We start from the raw sequence: 17951 nt of genomic DNA, 5'->3' as shown, positions 1-17951 counted from the left end.
TTGACCTAATTTTAGTTTACGTCTTTCCGCTCGCTGGCACACTTCCTTTCGGCCCACTGGCGGACGTGAACAAGGTAAAGACAGCTCGGTGGTATTATTTCATCAACGGCGTCTTCCTCTAACCACATAGACACACACCACCCTGTACCGCGGACTCATACTCACTCCTCGGTGTAGGTCGTGGCCCCGGGGTGAATCCGCCATTTGAAATAATCGATTGTGTATTAGTGACTTTGTAGGACGGGCTAACGCTAGCCGTCGTTAGCATTTAGCTTCAGATTCGTGTGTGCGGATGTGTTGGCGTAGACAGTAAATGTTGAAGTGGTCCGCTATGGGTTCATGTAAATGCAGTCTCAGTCAGTGAGGAAGTACTGAAGTGTACATTATTGTCTGAAAGAAACGGGAATATCTGTGGTTAATTTCCCCCCGGGGTGCTGTGACCTTGTGTTTGCAGCTAACGCTAACATTAGCTTATCAGGAGATGTCAGTTAGCTAACGCTGGACCTTTGGTGTGAACGACAGTCACAACAAGAAGTCACCGCACATGCAAATGAGTTCATGGTCTTATTAGTGGTTTTACGCTACTAATGACACTGAGTTTTAAACAACTGGCAGATGCCGAAAATCGCTTTATATTATAGACTTGCGACCATTTACCTGTCCTTGAAAACACCTGCTCCGTCCAGCTTAGCTGAGTTATTGTTGATTCCTAATTTGTGTCCCCTGAAGAAACTGGATCATTCTTCATAGTAACCTCAGTAAACGTTAACAGTAAATGTTGAAAGATCAATATAGTGGTATGGAGGATGTGTGAACATGCTGATGACTTTATGTAAATTGCTTGGTGAGTTAATATCTGATATGTTTCTGCAGAATGCTGGCCACCAGAGCCCTTCACCTTGTTGGCAAACGTGCCATTTCCACATCTGTCTGCCTACGTGGAGGACATGGTGTGTATGATCTGAAATGACATGGAGTACTTTCTATTTTTGGCAGGGGTGATAATACAGTAGATTGAGTTTGTGCCTCATTTAGTTTTTTACTTTTGAGACATCTACATTGATGATTACAGTAGGGTCCCGGCGCAACATCACGTGTTTTTCCAAGTCCCATAAAACGCAAAACCTCCCTGTAATGTGAGTCTGGCTGGTGTAGAGGACCTGCTTTATCTTTCCTCCCATCTCACCATTACCTGAAACATAAGCTATGTACATCTGGCACTTCACTTACAGTAGATTAAAGAATTGCCACCCTGTAAACATGTTTTCCAGCCACCAGGAAAACATCTGAGTGAAAAAACACAACTCATTAAAATATTTGTATCAGCATAGTTTCTTCCAAGTGCAAGTACTTTCAGCTGGACTGGCACTCATTCAGGTATTACTGATGGCTCTAGGAGGGTACCATTTATTTTACAGTTAATTCTCAAGAGTGTCATCATTTTTTTAATATTCATAATTTCAGCAAATTGAATATTTCACAGTGTATTGACAAGACTCAGAGTTAGGCCAAAAGAACAATTTACTGGAGAACCTGAGGAATACTCCATGTGACATGGAGCAAGATTGAATGACAAACCAGCAGCGCAAATCTCACAGCAGTCAACACCGTGCTTATTCTCTGAACGTTTAACAGCATAGTCTTCCATAAAATATAAAACCAAAACGTTTTTATCTTGCAATACACATGACATTTCAGAGAAGGTTAAATTGAATGAAGGCATTAAGTGTTTGCAAAACTTATTTGACGAATCATTCTGGTTCATCCCCTGCAGGTGTTGCTAAGGTAGAGGAATACACTCTGCCTGCCTACTTCGACAGGCGGGAGAATCCCCTCCCGGATGTCTGCTATGTGCAGAACCTGAGTCCAGAGCAGAAGTCCCTGAAGGAGAAGGAGATCGGCTCCTGGGCTGCACTCTCTAATGAGGAGAAGATTGCATGTAGGACCTAACTGCACAACACTCTGCTTTTTATAAGATGCATATCTGATAGTAAAGTCATTTTTCATCTATTAAAATTATAATCATCTGGATTGTGTGTGTTTCCAATGTTCAGTGTACCGCATCAGCTTCAAGCAGAGCTTTGCTGAGATGAACCAGGGATCATCTGAGTGGAAGTCTGTGGTTGGAGGGATGATGTTCTTAATTGGCTTCACTGGCCTGGTTGTGCTCTGGCAGAGAAAGTATGGTAAGTCTTCCAAAAAGTATAATGGCAAAATTGGCAATGATGTGTCTGCAAATCTGTTCAAGGTTGTGTGTAGCGATACCTTTTTTTTTTTCAAAATATAATAAATACAAACAACAAGGAATGTAATTATCATCTTGATTACAATGATTGCTTGAAGTCTGAGTAAGCCTATTATGTGACACATTTGGTATCGTCCCTTAACAGTGTATGGACCTGTCCCACATACTTTTGATGCTGAGTACAAAGCAAAGGAGCTCCAGAGGACATTGGACATGAGAATGAACCCAGTGGAGGGCTTCGCATCCAAGTGGGACTACGAAAACAAGCAGTGGAAAAAGTAAAGGACCCAGAGGACCATAACACATACTTGAAAATAAAGTCAGACCAACTCAAAGATTCAAGAATACTTATATTTCTGTATTTAGCCATTGTCCACATTACCTCAGTCTGTGCTTTCTGGAAGACCACTTCCTCTTAAGGTCATTGTGTATTATAGAAAATAAGAATAAAAATTGTTAAACTGATAAAACCTCTCCATGTGAATTGTTGTGATTTTGACATTGTGCCTCCTACATAAATAATGCTTTTACATGAAATTACTGTTTCATATTTTAAAAAACAAGACATCAAATGTGTTAATTTGAATATAAAGTTTGTTGCTTTAGTGGTTTTCTATCTGAAATTATATTTTGACTACTGTGATCTGTTACACTAGTTTGTAGGACTTTTTTTTGTTATTTTTGTTTTAAAGAATGAGAGAGTGAATGTTATTTTGTTTATTTTAGTTAAATTAGAGGTAAAATTGACCATTTCTTTAGGTGCCACTTAACCACAAACATTGGCATCAGCAAATTATCGGTTATAATATAATTAATATAATAATATAAGTTAATCTACTTGTTTGTCTTTTAACAGTTGGTCAATTTCTGGATTACTCGGTGTGACCTATGCCCCTCCAGTAGGTGGTGTGTATTAAGAATAGGTACAATTTCAACCAGGTATTGGGTGTCCCACTCACTTGGATATTTTCGGGGGGTTTTTTTATTACCGAAGTCTCTGAATATTATCGTCTTACCACAGACCAGGTGTGAGAAAACTTGATAAAATGTTGATACACTTAAGAGTTATACAGCAGCCTTTACATATTATTCTGGCCCTGGGTTTTACCTCTCAGGCTACATACAGGCTGCCCTACTTGGACGTTGTATCCAGCCTTAAAGGAAAATTTGCAGAAAACTACTCCTGACTGGGAAAAGAGAGCTCTGAAATATAGCGCAATAAATAGACAATTATTAAGTCTGTATGGTTATTTACAGTTAGGCCTAATATTGAATGAATTTTGTTATATTACCATTATTAGAACGCACAATAACCCCAATAATAGCCTGTTATTTGTATATGAGCCTATTTATTTCATTACATACAGTCAAATTAGTATATAAGAGTATATAGTATGTTGGTGTATTTTGCTCACTATATGAATGAATCATGATAATGTTTCCAAGTGCGTGTTGCAGAATATGTAATATATACCAATATATTATTGTATAATTACGGTTTCCGCATACTATGCACATAAATCCCTGACAGAATATGTAAAGTCTAAACGTATGAACATTAACGTCCTCCCCCTGAAGGTGAGGCTGAGGAAGTACAGCTGAGCTGACGGCGTCACGCTATGATGTCACTTACCGGATGAACCGGTTGGTTAATTCACGTCAAAACAATCCGGAAGACGATATACAGCATGACTGAACTGTTGTTGTAGCTGAGGCGACGAGGTGAAGGCTGATTTAATAACATTGCTGCACCAGGCATGGTGGTGGAAGTTCATAATGTCGTCGATTAGAGGACAAACATAGCGACACAAGCGAAGGCTGCTTTATGAATTGGAGATCAGTCTCAGCCTCGCGATCTGGATTCAAAGTCCATGTTAACACATCGCAGCGGTTCTAGATATTAAAGTCTTGTAGCTCGTCGCAGACTGGTTCAAAGTCATCATGGGCAATGGAATGAATAAGGTAGGCTTTTGGTTGTGTGTCATGTCCCGGTGTTATGTTGTTGTGAGTCAATGTTTTGCGGTAAAACTCTACAAAGTCTTTGTGGTAGATGCGTGCTCTTTCCCACACTGATGTGATAGACAGTGTCAATAAAGCAGAGACCGCGCACTGGATCGTGTGTGCACAAGCTTTAAGTGCAGCAGTTCGTTCCCTTCATGAATAATGTGTTTCAATAATAATGTGTTAGCTGCCTCGGGGTGAGAGCTGATGACATTAGAAAGCATTAGTTTGTTTCAGAATGTAGCCACGGCTGATGTGACACAGACACTTGCATATATAGTCAGGAATCACAGGCACAGCTGAGACATGTTGTTTTTCTAGATTTGTAATTAATTCAAATGATTGTGTTCGATGCACATGAGTTCTCTCAGCACAGCTGGTTGGTTGGATGGGCTGGGGGACTGGTCCTGAACCCTGTGGCTTGGTTTTGCCCTCCTGAAAAAACTCCCACCCACTTCCTGCCTCCTCAAGTGCCCTAAAGCAAGGCCTTTATCCATGCCAGGACTGCTGAGGCTGACTCTGACCTCTGACCTCTGATCTAATCTAATGATAACAGGCTCATGCAACTTTGCTCTGAGGATCAAGTCAATAGATTATTACTTTATTATCATACCTTTTTTTTTTTTGCCCACCATTTGTATCTGCCCGCCCAGGTACTGTGAGCCTCCCATTTACTTCAGGTTCACTGCTAACATGTAAAATTACACTAATGTCCAATATATAAGTTAGTCAAAAGAAAGTGAAAATACATTTTAACAACACATGTTAAAAAAATATTTTTAAAACCTGAGTCACTAAAGTAAGACAAGTAAAATTTAATTTAGTTTGAAAAATTTGCATAAACTGATCAAATTGGCCGTCTGTATTTCCATTCTTGATTTCCACAAGAATACGCAGGCTGCGTTAGTCATACGGTTTATTAGTGTGAATCCAGCATTTAATTATCTTCAGACAACTGCAGCTTCATGGTACTTGTACCAAAGTTGTACAGCAACACTCAGTGGCTGCTTGCCACTCATCACTTTGTTCTGATAATCATGCATCGTTGCTTCGGGCCTTGTATGGCTGCAGAGAATGTTTCCTTTGCTGGTACTTGGTTCTTAAGCCCTAAGCTTTAAATCCAATCTGTCTCACCCTGGGACATTTGTTCCTTTCAAGTGAGGTTTTTGAAGCTGGACTGTAATGAACATCTAACCTGAATGCAACATGTCTGTGACTGCTGCTTCACAGGTTGTCGACGGGCTCTACCTCGGGAACATAAGAGGTGAGACAAACATGATGTTACTTTGATTTGATGTTTGTAAATTTGATACGTACAGTATTGCTGGGTTGGGCAAGGCTTTCAGTTTGAGTAGGCCACCATTATAGGCCATCAATGCATGTAGGAATAAGCGGCAGGGTGATTCCTAGCATGTAGCAGCACTTTAGTATTCTTTCTTTATTTTATTTTATTGGCTGTTTAATGTAACACACAGTATTTTTCCAAATAATATTGACAAAAACCTTTGTGAAGTTTTTAATTTAAGTGCTGTGCCTTGGACTGATGGACAGATTTAGTAGGGTAAAAAGATGTAAGTGCCTTGTTGACAAAAAAGACGTTTAAGAAGCTAGAAGGTGTTGCTTCCCATAAAACAAGAGTCCACAGGTGTTAGTGTGTCACTCCCTGGCCTGGAAAAACCCCATCCCAGTTAATGTGGCATTTGCAGCTTTCTAACTTTAGCTGCTGCTGCTGAGGGCTCCACATGATGGCACAAGCATAATGGCTAAAATTAGTTGCATAAGTGACAGCAGCAAGTGACCACAGGCCTAACTGTACTAAATGATGTTCCAAACGGCTCACAGGCCTGGTTCTGGTTCTGCAGCAGCATATAATATAACAGAGCTGTTGATGTTAAAATTTACTAACAAGTCACTGGTGAGATATATTCCTTTCTCTCTTTGTCCCAGATTCAGAAAACAAAGAAAGCCTGTCTAAGAATGGCATCACCCACATCCTGTCCGTGTACAACAATGCTAAGCCCGTGTTTGAGGTTAGTGGAAAATCCATGTTGGCTTCCTGTGGACATTTCACTTGGAGATTTTTGGGTATGATTGTGCATACTAATAATGTGATGTGTCCTGTCAGCCAGCTGGGGGTGGTGATGAGTTGCAGAGCAGCAGAGTTTTGTGCCTGAGCTAGACTGATGGTGTGTGTGTGTGTGTGTGTGTGTGTGTGTGTGTGTGTGTGTATGTGTATGTGTATGTGTATGTGTATGTGTATGTGTGTGTGTGTGTGTGTGTGTGTGTGTGTGTGTGTGTGTGTGTGCCATCATCATACCATAAACAATGTAGAATTTCTTTAGCCGCTCAAATCTGAATGTAATTACGAGGCAGTAACTCAAGTGTGAGATATTTGATTTATGGAATAAATTTATTGTTCAACACTAGGTTAATAAAGGGATTGTTATAGGGGATCTGGTTGTTGAAAAGCCCAAAACATGTTCAGCATGTCACATCCAGGTGTCAGACAAATTCAAGTGTTCAGTCAGTTTCTTATGTGTGTCTTGAACAGTGAGTTAAAAATGTATTTGCTTTATATTCATTTAAATAATGCTACGCCCCAGAAAGCATTAATATAAGAGAATTATATTGACTATATTGAAAGAAACACCAGTCTGTTAAACTTTTAGACAAAGTGTTCTGGATGCAAGGCTTTAGTCACTAAATAAATACAGTTAAAGATTTACATTCACACAGTTTTCATGTATGTTTTACAGGACATGACCTACCTTTGTATTCATGCAGCTGATGCTCCCAGCCAGAACCTGTGAGTAAACACACACACACACATACACACACACACACACACACACACACACACACACACACACACACACACACACACACACACACACACACACACACACACACCATCATCAGATTTTAAAGGTCCTTGCCCATATGAATTTCCCAAGCACTAATGAGTCATGCAGCATTATTTCAACACTATTACCCCCCAGATTGTAAGCTCAGGGTGTGATCGCCCAATGCAAACTGTTACAAAGATTATATGAAGATTTTTTTACAGTTTGGAAAATGGATTTATTGATTTTTTTATTAAGTGCATGAGTCTTGGTGGTAGTTGTTAAACTATAAATGAAACAAATCATTGTTAGTAGTAAATGTCTGAGTGTCTAAATTTAAGCTGCACGGCAGGGGGCAAAGTGACCAGTAGCTCTTAGTTTATTCAAATCATTTATCAGTTATGTTCATCTTATCTCTATGTGTAAGTATAGTAAGTAATGGTCGTAATGTGTGAGCACTAACAAGAGTTTATATTTTGTGTAAGAGAGAGAGACGGAGTAAGTGTGTTCAGTGTGTCATTGTTCCCCAGGAGGCAGACTCAGTGTTGAAAGAGGCATGAGCTGTCTATCCGCCCTTGTGGTGGTCACTAACACAACGCATTAATCATCGCATTTAAGTTGATTTCTATGTAGGTTGCAGTATTGATCTCGTGCCACACTAGCTGCAGTAACTCTGGATTAAACACACAGGCTGACGTGCACAAAGCAGAAGCATCAGTTGTTCCTTGCTGATTGAGCGTTGTTGCAAAAGAGCATTCTCATGTCTGACAACCCAAGCAGACGGCCCACTTTGAATTCAGTATCGGTGAGGTGATGTTGTCGTTGTTCTGCACTGGTGCCTTCTGCTGGTTGGTCAGGGTTTCTGTATAGAAGGAAGGGGTTGCATACATCTCCAGTGCATTATACTATCTCTGTGATAGATCCTTGCTAACGGGAGGAACATTGCTCATTACACCATCCACAGGTCAACACCAGAGTCTGCAGTGACAGTGACAAGGGAAAAGTGGGGGGACCTTTTGAGGGTGGATGAGTAATTAACTGACAACGTAGTAGACAAAGATGTTACACATTGCCTGTCTGAATGCAGGCTGATCCTGTAGTAGTGTTTCTCAACTCAAACGTCTTTTTTCCTGATTCAAATGCCGATCCACCATGATGCGAAAAATTATAATACACAGACCTGCTGTTAAACTGTAAGTTAATGTGGAGTTTATATGTGAATACACTGAACAAAAGGTTAGGCTTTTTTGGCCTGGATTGGGAGAGTTAACTCTGTTTGATCCAAGACTTGTGACATTGAGTTTGGCAGTCATTGAAGTTGTCTGGGGTAAACAGAAAACAGAGCTGGGTAAAATGCAAGTTAAGAAGAATTGAGGTTTCGGTTTGGTTGGATGTTGCTGATTGGGTTGGGGGTGTCTGACCTCCACTGTCGCAATCAAGTGTCCTTCCCTCAGGCAGCAGAGGAAGGAAACCTTCGTGTGACATCTGGCTGTTGGCCTCGACCACCCAGGGCTTTAATAAACCCCTCTGTCACAATCACTGGTCTGACTGACGGGAACGGTGAGGCCAACTGACACCCCACAATGCTCACCACCAGCTAGGGAGCCCCTATGGCCAGGTCCGATCTCCCCTCCCATGTTAAGGAGAGATCGTCTTTCTCACATTGGCTTTGGTTTATTTTTTGTTTGTTTGTTTTTTGGAGCAATTGTAGCTGTTTCAAAAAACATATATTTCCTTAAAGCACCTGGGATGGATGTCAGGTTCATTTGTACAGCCCTAAATCACAGTCTCAATAGACTTCATAACTCACCTTGTAAAAGGAATAAATTGAGAAACAAACAAACAACGAACAAAAGTTGCGGATCTTGGTCATGGTCTCAGAAACATCCATTTCTATTAACGTCAAGTCTGCAGCAGATTAAATGTCAGTTACCAGTAGGACATCAAGGCCAGTCACCACTGCCGTCAAGGTTATTGTAAAAGTGATGTAATGTCAGCACTCTCTGAATTACCTTAAATATTTAATTGGAATTACCATAAATGTTGATTTATATAGTAGCTAACATACACATGTACATGTTGTGGAGGGCCAGGTATTCCCCTCTTTTGTGAACATTCTCGTGACAAACCCTGCTATGTTTTTAATGCACAGTGTGCACTGAGCATGAAGGTGCGAACTCATTTGCATTAAACGTTTCCAAAATGAGACGCGCATTTGTGCAAGGAATCTGCATATCCTTTGTTTATAACTAAGGTGGTATATGTTTTGTTTCGAAAATGATTTCTTATGCGTGCCGATATAATTATATTTCATCATACCATAGAATTGCAGATGCTCTTTTTGCATTACAAATATGCGATAGATCATAAGATTATTTTTTGTTTCAGTATTATTCTCTGGATTCAGCTGGTTAAAACCTCAAATCTTTGTCACAAGGTAGATTTCTGCATATTAAACAAGATGGCCGGAAACCTCTGTGCTAGGAAGTGCTGAGGAGACATCTTTTGAAGAGGAGTTTGGATCTCAAGAAGGAGGAAAAAAGAAAAGTGGCAGCCAATCTATTTTAGCCCCAGTCTGTTATCCTGTCTGCTATTGAGTAACCAGCATTGGCTCCTCAGGAGACGGTGCTATCAGCCATGCACTTCTGGATTATGCAAAACACCATCAGTGTTTCCTGACAGTGAACAAGGATATTTGAGGAGCAGTTGCACTACAGTGTGCTGCTTTGTCTTCATTTTCATTTCAGAGAAGATTTATATTCTGAGGATATTTGTGATCCTATATAATAAGCATCTTTTACTCGTTTTTGTTTGTGTTTTACGGTTGGGGTACAATAGTATTGAATTGTGGTTTTAGTGTTTCTTAGCTCTACTTGGCTTGTATATTTGAGAAGAGTCTTCCACATCGTTTGATTAACATTGTAGTTTGGAGGGCAGAAACTTGTAAACATGAATGCACCATAAGGCTGGAGGTTATGTGCTGTATTTTGGTTGTAAAGTTAAAATAATTTGCTTGAACATTTTAAAACACAGAATAAATGAATGCTGGAAGCTGATGTAATTTTGCAGATAGACAAAAACGAGGACAGTCACTTCCCTTGTCTGTCCCTGTTGTCTGTACTCTGGTCTACCACAGACTCTCTGTTTGAGCAGACCTGACCTTTTTGTCATATGACAACTTGGAGTAGTTGAAAGACAAATCACTACTCGTCAATGTGTCTGTTACTTAGAACAAACAAAAATCTATCAAAACTACCTACTTGACTGACTATATTTGAGAGTTACCTGGAGTTTCTTCAGTCAAAATCAGAACAGTATTATATTATCAGAGTTTCAGCAACATACTGAAACACAAAGTTAGGGCCTAGTTTCAGTTCAAGGTGTTCTTTCTCATATCCTATAACGTTTAACCTATTATTAGCTTTACAACCCATATACCCCTCTACCTTAATAAAGCTTGTTTCCTGATTTGATGAGCAACAGTACTAATGTTATTCTTGATTCTAAAACATCTGTTTCCATATTTTCTACTGAATACTGCAGAAAAATGTGTGCTGTATATATCTGTTTTGCCAGACTTTGAAAGTAGTTAGTAATATATTGAGTTTTTGTGTAATTGCTTTTCTTTCCAGATCACAGCATTTTAAAGAATGCATCAGCTTCATCCATGAATGTCGCCTGAATGGTGGATCTTGTCTCGTTCACTGGTAGGTTTTTATGGCTAAACCTGTAACCAGCTTCTTTTTGGCTTCTGGGAGTCATGCTGTGTTTACTGTGGATGCAGGGTTTCATCAACGTATGACTCAAAGGAGAGAACCAAGAACAAGACTATGAAGAATGAATCAGTGTTTAGTTTTAGACTTAACATTTATCTTATACAGTACCTGAAGGTACAGTTTGAAAATTGTGCAGTACCGGTTCTGTAAATTACCTATTACCAAGAAATAAAGTGTTTATGCTTCATGCCAATGGCTGTGTGATTTGCTTTGCTGCAGCCTTGCAGGTGTGTCCCGCAGCACCACCATGGTGGTGGCCTACCTCATGACTGTCACCCCATACAGCTGGGAGGAGTGTCTGTCTGCGGTCAAGGCTGTTCGTTCCTTTGTCGGCCCAAACTATGGCTTCCAACAGCAGCTGCAGGAGTACCAGGTGACACAAGTCTCAGAGGTAAACACATCAAGGAACTCAGTCATAATGAATGCACACACAAGACCTACAGACAGCATCCAACCCAGCCCCCATTTATGAGTTTCAGTGAAAACTAAAGTCAAAATGTATTTTAAGTGGTAATCTTTCAATTTTGATGTTTAAAAATGCCAGATTTAATTATTCTTTCATCACTGTCATTTTTCTAGCAGCAGCTCTACAGTTCTTTAGCATTCTATAAATGCTTTTGTGTGCTATGTGCTTTTGTTGGTGATTTAAAGTCACTTAGACGTGCACTAGAACTCACAGGATATGACACATACGACCATCAAGCTGCACATGCAGTCGGTGGTTAACTTGTCAAGTGTTGTAGCTCTTTTTGTCATGGAACATAATATACCTGACAGTTACAGTGGACTGTCTCATGCAGGACTATTTCTGTGTAATGTTTTTATGATTGTATGCGTCTTGTTATTTCTGTAGAGGCCAATAAACAGGCATGGTTTGTACCACAGTATAGCATCAACTCAGCTGGCAGAGCTGAGATTCTTAGCTACAGACAGAGAAAAGCAGCACAGTGCATAAAATGAACAAGAACAAGAATTATTCAGTCTGTAAAATATAACACACATTTCTGAATCTTACTTTATTTGTGTAAGTTTGGGTTCATATTTTTGATTTAATGTTATATGAAAAACAATTCTCAATATTAATTCTTATATTAACATCAGAAATCAGTGTGTGTACATTACAGGTCATTGTCCTGTTTAAATGCAGATTGTGACTCACCTGTCCAATATGTCCATAAAACATTGTGGGCATCTGTACAGTGGATTTCTGTTATTTGATGGAGCCTTTTAGGGTACACAGTCCATGATCCTGACACAAAGACCTTCTCTATAATGCTCATATTTTCTTTTTCTTTTTTTACTTTCACTTTGAAGAATATCACCACTTATAGGAAATACTAGTTTAAACTAACTCTAATTTCTATAATTCTATAACTAATTTCATGTCCAATCTGGTCTGGCGAATTTTTCATACAGAGCAAATGTCAAGCTATGCACCTGAGAATATGTAAACGCTGCACACTTGCAGGTTCAAGCCTTTGATGAGTATAAATCATATTTCCACATTTTAGGGAGTAAGGACATTTCTATTTGCATTTTTTTCTAGCAATCATCTCCACAGCATTTTACTGTTGGCTGGATGTGTTTATATGTGGACACACAGTAGGTAGCTGTTCACAGCAGTGAACTTTTTGCAGCATTCTAGTTACCTCAAGGCACCCAGTGTGTGATTCTATTACAGTAGCACTGACCCAGCAGAGCAGAGAAGGGGAACTGCAGGGGGTTTGCTGGGATTGCATTAGCTTGGTACTGCTCATCACGTGTTTTGCATTACTGTCAGCATCTTGCAACATAACATGACTGAAAAAATTGCTCATTGTTTGTAGATTTTTCACTGATTTCGAGGATTTTAGGGGAAATGGAATTTCTTTATTTGTGCCTTTCCCACATCTGCCTCAGATAGAAAGTGAGGAATCCTTAAGACATCAGTGAAGTCTTCTCACTAATGCAGCTATAACAACATTGTGTACTGGCACCGTGTCATAGTAACAAAGCCTGGTAAATACACTGAAGGGCACATCATATGCCTGTCCTCTGCAAATTTAGTAAAAGAAAAAAACTTTCAACTTTATTGTCCATAGACATATTGTAATAGTCCAGAGTGGGGTATGACAACAGGTTCCCACATTGACTCAAATTGGGCAAGAAACCCTGATAATCCCATTTACAGAGAGCTAAAAGACTGATAGGGACCATCATATTATTGCAGCTTGCATTAAATATGTTGTGTTACATGTAACTATATGTTTGGTTGTTTTCAGTCTTTTGAAAGAATCAAAAAGTTTCGTGCCTTGTCAACTGTCATTATTCTGAAGCAGCTAGGTGATAAACCTGGGCCTTCCCACAGTTAGCTATCTGCCTCCAATCTACATTTTGTCTTGACTCCAAGATAATGACTTGAGCTCTAAAAGAACAAATTCCACTCTAGGTGCCTGGTTGTAATGCTGTCCCCTTTTGACTTTGATACAAGTTTCATTTTCTATTTCAAGATGACACAATAATTATCAGAATGTTGCCCAACACCTCATTGATGTGTTATCTTTATACTGTGCTTTTGATTCTTTATTAATTTTTACAGTTGATGTTGACGTTATGAGTCAGTGAAGTACTGTTTTGGTTTTTGGGTTGAGGGCGAGCATACTAATTTTAGGAAGATGAATGTATTACATTTAGAGTGACTTTCACTTCACTGTATTTCGTAAAGAGTAAGGTATTGCACCAAGAGACTTATGATTCCTGGACATCATCGGAAATGTTAATTCTTTGCTTTTTTGACCAGCTGCTGTGGTTGAACTAACATCTTTCCTGGAAAGGAAGGCTACACCATGTAATACAAATACAACACAATACAAACAGTCTGCATTCTAGCGACAGTAAATATTCAAATAATATTCTGAATAACCTTTACACACAAATTATACTGCTATAGCATATATCTCCAAAAAGCTATTTCTGTCTACTACCATCAACTTGCCAGCTGCAAGTGGTCTTCACATGTCTCTGTGACCTGACCAAAGGACCAAAATATGTATGTGGGACCCATAACCCTGAAGTTATCACCCCAAACCCTCTGGTTTTTTGTGCTCCACAACTGAAACACTTGAAAAAGCCCCCAAAATGCTTTCACACATAAAGCCATTTAGATTCTTTACCACCTTAAAAGAAAAAGTACCTGCCAAAAGGAGTATTTTCACATTCAACACGGAGACGCTTCCGCATGTCATTCAATAGATTTTAGCATTTCATTCACTGTATTGCCAGATTTCTAATTGTTGTGTGATGATGTCACCACCCCCAATACAGTTTACTTTATTTTACTTTATACTTTACTTAGAGCAGCTTATTGCTTCCCTTCAGTTTTTTAACACAAAAAATACTGTGATGTCATCAACAGACTTTCCAACTATCCATTCAGGCACCTTGGATATATCCTGTCAGATTATTTTGTCACGAGGGACAGCTGGCAACCAACTGGATTTAGGCTATGTTAATGTACATATTCAAATCTGATGTTCCATTGAACACGGAAAATTGTAACTTTTCTTTTCTTTTTAACCAAAATAGTTTTTAAAGGAGTAAAGGGGAATTCCTGACTCTCCGGTTACTGTAAGCAGGAATGTCTAGGGAGAGGTGGCTGTTCCTGAGAAGTGTTTCATAGACTTTCTGTCCCACCCCCTCTTTCTGTCTCCCAAGTGCCCATTCAGTCCTCAACCTCTTACTGAGAAGTTACTGAATACATGGATTATAATTTTAATGACATACATTTTATATTGGGCTCACTTAATCAAGTTCAGTTCCAACTATGATATCATCTTTGGTTCTTGATGCTAAGAAAAGCAGGCGTCTTTATAAAAAAGAAAGATCTGAATCAAAGAAAATGAGTGTGTGTATATGTGTGTGTGTGTGTGTAGATTTATAGCTGGTGAGAAGAACATTTTATTTTCCTATCAGACCCAAGATATACATGCAGAAACTGTAGTCAGTAAACTAGTAAACAATGTAATGAAATTTGATCTTAACACAATGACTGAGTTAGGTTTTTAATCTGTTCTCTTGTCCCCAGTACCGAGCTTGGTTACGGTCCAGTTTCCGTCCCAGCCCGTTAAATGACCAGGAGCAGGTGAGTGCCCTGCTGAGCCAGTACACAGAGCAACGGGAGAGCCAGAGGAGAGGAGCAGACCAGCGCTGGATAAACCAAGGTGTCTGTGCTCTGCCGCCCGGCCCTGATGATCCTGAAGGCAGCAGCTGAAACACCTCTGGTCATGCCAAAGTCCTGCCTAATGCTGTCTGTAAATGGCAGTTGTTATTATCTGTACTCAATTCCAAATCAACCCCAAGCTGAATTTAAGGCCTTTGTACAACTATAAAAGCATAGGATTAAATAAAGGCCCCCTTAAAGTATATGTTTCATACTTTTATTTGTATCTGTCTTGTAATTTTTAAGCAATGGAGGTTGATTTAGAATTGGGCTACAGACTCTTCTTCAATATCAGTACTGAGCGTGTTCCCTTCCTGAATACAGCCACAACAGGGGTATCGGTGCTCACAGACGCCTTACTCTAAACACCTCAGCACCTTAGCCATGATGAATAAACTACACTTCCATGTGAAGTCTTTACACCTGCAATGTTCAGCTCGGTAGCCTTAAAGACGCGACTAATTAATGCCGTCTTAAAGGAACATTTTGTCTCAAATTATGTGGATGTCTAGTCTGTGCTGATGGGCAATGAAATTGACAAATCTGCCACCAATTTGATGCCAATTATTCAGCCAACTTATTCTGACATGCACTGGTTTACAGTCCCGTCCAGACTCTTATTGGTAAACTCTTTAATCAATAATGCAGCTGGGGAAGATGGCATGCTTGGTGGGCTGTTATTATGTACAACCTATGGAAAACAAGTACCACCGCTTACCTGTCAAATGTGTAAGCGCTATTGACATTTCATGTTTCATAGTACACAACACCAAAACAATGGTCATACTGTCATTAGCAGATATGCTAGCCACTTGGGGATGTTATAACTACAATACATACATCACTGTTGCACATCACTGCCCATTGAGTAAACAGAATTTGTTCACACCCAGTTGAATACTGTTCTTTCACTCCAGTTGGTACTTCTTGATAGTTGGTTTCATTTTGATTCGTCTTTGAGTAAAATTTCAAGCCGTCTGCACACTATGTGTACCAATGTCTGCAACAACAATCCACATAGAACCTTGTTTTCAGGTAACAGTGGTGGGTAGCTGGGGTACAAAAGCTGCACGCAGTTCCCAGCCAACAAAACTGTTTTTACTTATCAGGCGGAAAGCACACAAGAAATAAAGCACAACAGTCAAACCATCTGTAGTAAATCCATTATCAACCTACGTGAGATAAGCTAGTGATGGGATCTCTTGGTAAAGTAGGCGGCTTCACTTGGCTACAGAGTTGTAAAGAACACTGATTCATACTGCGGCCATTTAAAGACACGCAACTAGTAGTAACATATGGAGTAAGTTTTAAAATAGCAAAATGTTCCTTTAAGTAATACCTTTTAAGATACATAAAATATGGCTGAGTAAACCTATAACTACACATGAAGGATCTCTGCAGGCCAAATGCTTAAGTCTTCCTGATTTTACTGAAGCAGATTTATCTTTTTATTGTGACAAAGCTGATTTTTAGGTAATTTGTGTGATAAATCCATGGGTACAGTTAACTGTTTTAATTGCGTATTTATGGTGTTTTTTCTTTGTGTTTTATAATAAAATGCAGTGATTGACAAAAAAAAAATGGAAATACTAATAAATATGTCCTATCAACACCATGGTATTTGTCTGTGTGTAAGTAAAATAAATTGTGGGCAGAGAAAATTGGTAACACTTTATATTAAGGTACACGTATTCACCATTAACTAGTTGCTTATTAGCATGCACATTAGTAGCATATTAGCTCTTTATTAGTCTTTATAAAACACTTATTATTGCCTTATTCTGCATGACCATAGTCTACAGATACTAGGCCATTACCTAAGAGTTGGCCCTCAACAACCTCCGAATTACTGCTCATTGATAGTAAGTAAGGACACTGTTGTACATGAGTTATGATCTTAATAGGATTTCCACAGTATGGGCCTTATAAGCCATATGATGAATTGCTTGGTCTCTGTAAATAACGTACGGTTTAGACCTGCTCTATTAGAAAAATTATAACTTTTTTTATGATTTGGCACTATAGAAATGAAACTGAATTGAATTAAATAAGGTGATAGCACCACACGAATACTTGTTCTCCTGTAATAACACTTATAAATATGGTCTTATGTAACATAACACAATAGTTAATATTGTCCAAATAACTCTAAACTAAGTCTTTCTAGAATATTCTTAGAATATGCCCCCTCATTCTAAAGTGAGGTCTTGCTCATAGCTAATATTCTTTGTTCAGTGTAAAGTTGTATTTCATTTGAATAGAAATCTATTACATTTTCTAAATTATCACTGTTTATGTTTAAGGTCTAGCTTAGTTAGAAACAAGACCTCATTTTAGAATAAGGAATGTATAGTTCAGACTTCATTTAGAGTTATTTGGACACCATTAACACTTGTAGAAGTGAATGAGTATTGTGGTACTACCACCTCAAGAGGCCAACGACTTCCCTACTTACTATCAATAGGTATTAATTAGGAGTTTATTGAGGGAAAACTGTTTTGTAGTAGTAGTAGTAGGTCATGCAGAAAAAGCCATTATTGTGTTTTATAATGACTTATAAAGGGTCAATGTGCTACTACTATGCAACTAGTCAATGGTGAATATGTGTACCTTAATATAAAGTGAAAATGAATCTGTATGGTTATCATTGAAGTACATGGCTCGCCTTTAGATCAAATGCTCGTCTCATGAAGAAGCTTGACAACCGCACTGACTAAACACCAGAATATATTTTCTTAAATTTCATATTCAGGTTTTGAGAGGTTTCTGGGTTTTACTCAGCAGATCACCTGGTAGTGCTGGTTTACACCACAAGCAGCTTCAAGAAATAACCAGAAAGTTGTATGTCTGTGAAAGTCATGAAATGAGAACCGATTTATTATCTGAAG

At 39.0% G+C, this 17951-nt stretch overlaps 2 protein-coding genes across 3 annotated transcripts; both read left to right on the top strand.

Moving 5' to 3' along the window:
- Positions 1-2715, top strand: LOC127352284 (cytochrome c oxidase subunit 4 isoform 1, mitochondrial). Of its 2 annotated transcripts, none has more exons than XM_051380547.1 (5): positions 1-74; positions 874-950; positions 1775-1939; positions 2055-2186; positions 2391-2715. In XM_051380547.1, exons 2-5 carry the CDS (start codon positions 875-877, stop codon positions 2525-2527), a joined length of 510 nt encoding a protein of 169 aa, XP_051236507.1. In that variant the 5' UTR covers positions 1-74; position 874; the 3' UTR covers positions 2528-2715. The 2 variants fall into 2 exon arrangements, with proteins under 2 accessions (XP_051236507.1, XP_051236508.1); XM_051380548.1 differs by lacking the exon at positions 1-74 and adding an exon at positions 79-173.
- A 1170-nt stretch (positions 2716-3885) lies between these two features.
- Positions 3886-16678, top strand: dusp22a (dual specificity phosphatase 22a). Its single transcript, XM_051380540.1, has 7 exons — positions 3886-4207; positions 5477-5510; positions 6194-6276; positions 7003-7052; positions 10722-10796; positions 11085-11256; positions 14929-16678. Exons 1-7 carry the CDS (start codon positions 4187-4189, stop codon positions 15112-15114), a joined length of 621 nt encoding a protein of 206 aa, XP_051236500.1. The 5' UTR covers positions 3886-4186; the 3' UTR covers positions 15115-16678.
- Positions 16679-17951: the final 1273 nt, after the last annotated feature.

Source organism: Dicentrarchus labrax, unplaced genomic scaffold (genome assembly GCF_905237075.1).
Source record: "Dicentrarchus labrax unplaced genomic scaffold, dlabrax2021, whole genome shotgun sequence".
NCBI lineage: Eukaryota > Metazoa > Chordata > Actinopteri > Moronidae > Dicentrarchus > Dicentrarchus labrax.
This window is presented reverse-complemented; position numbering and strand designations above follow the sequence as displayed.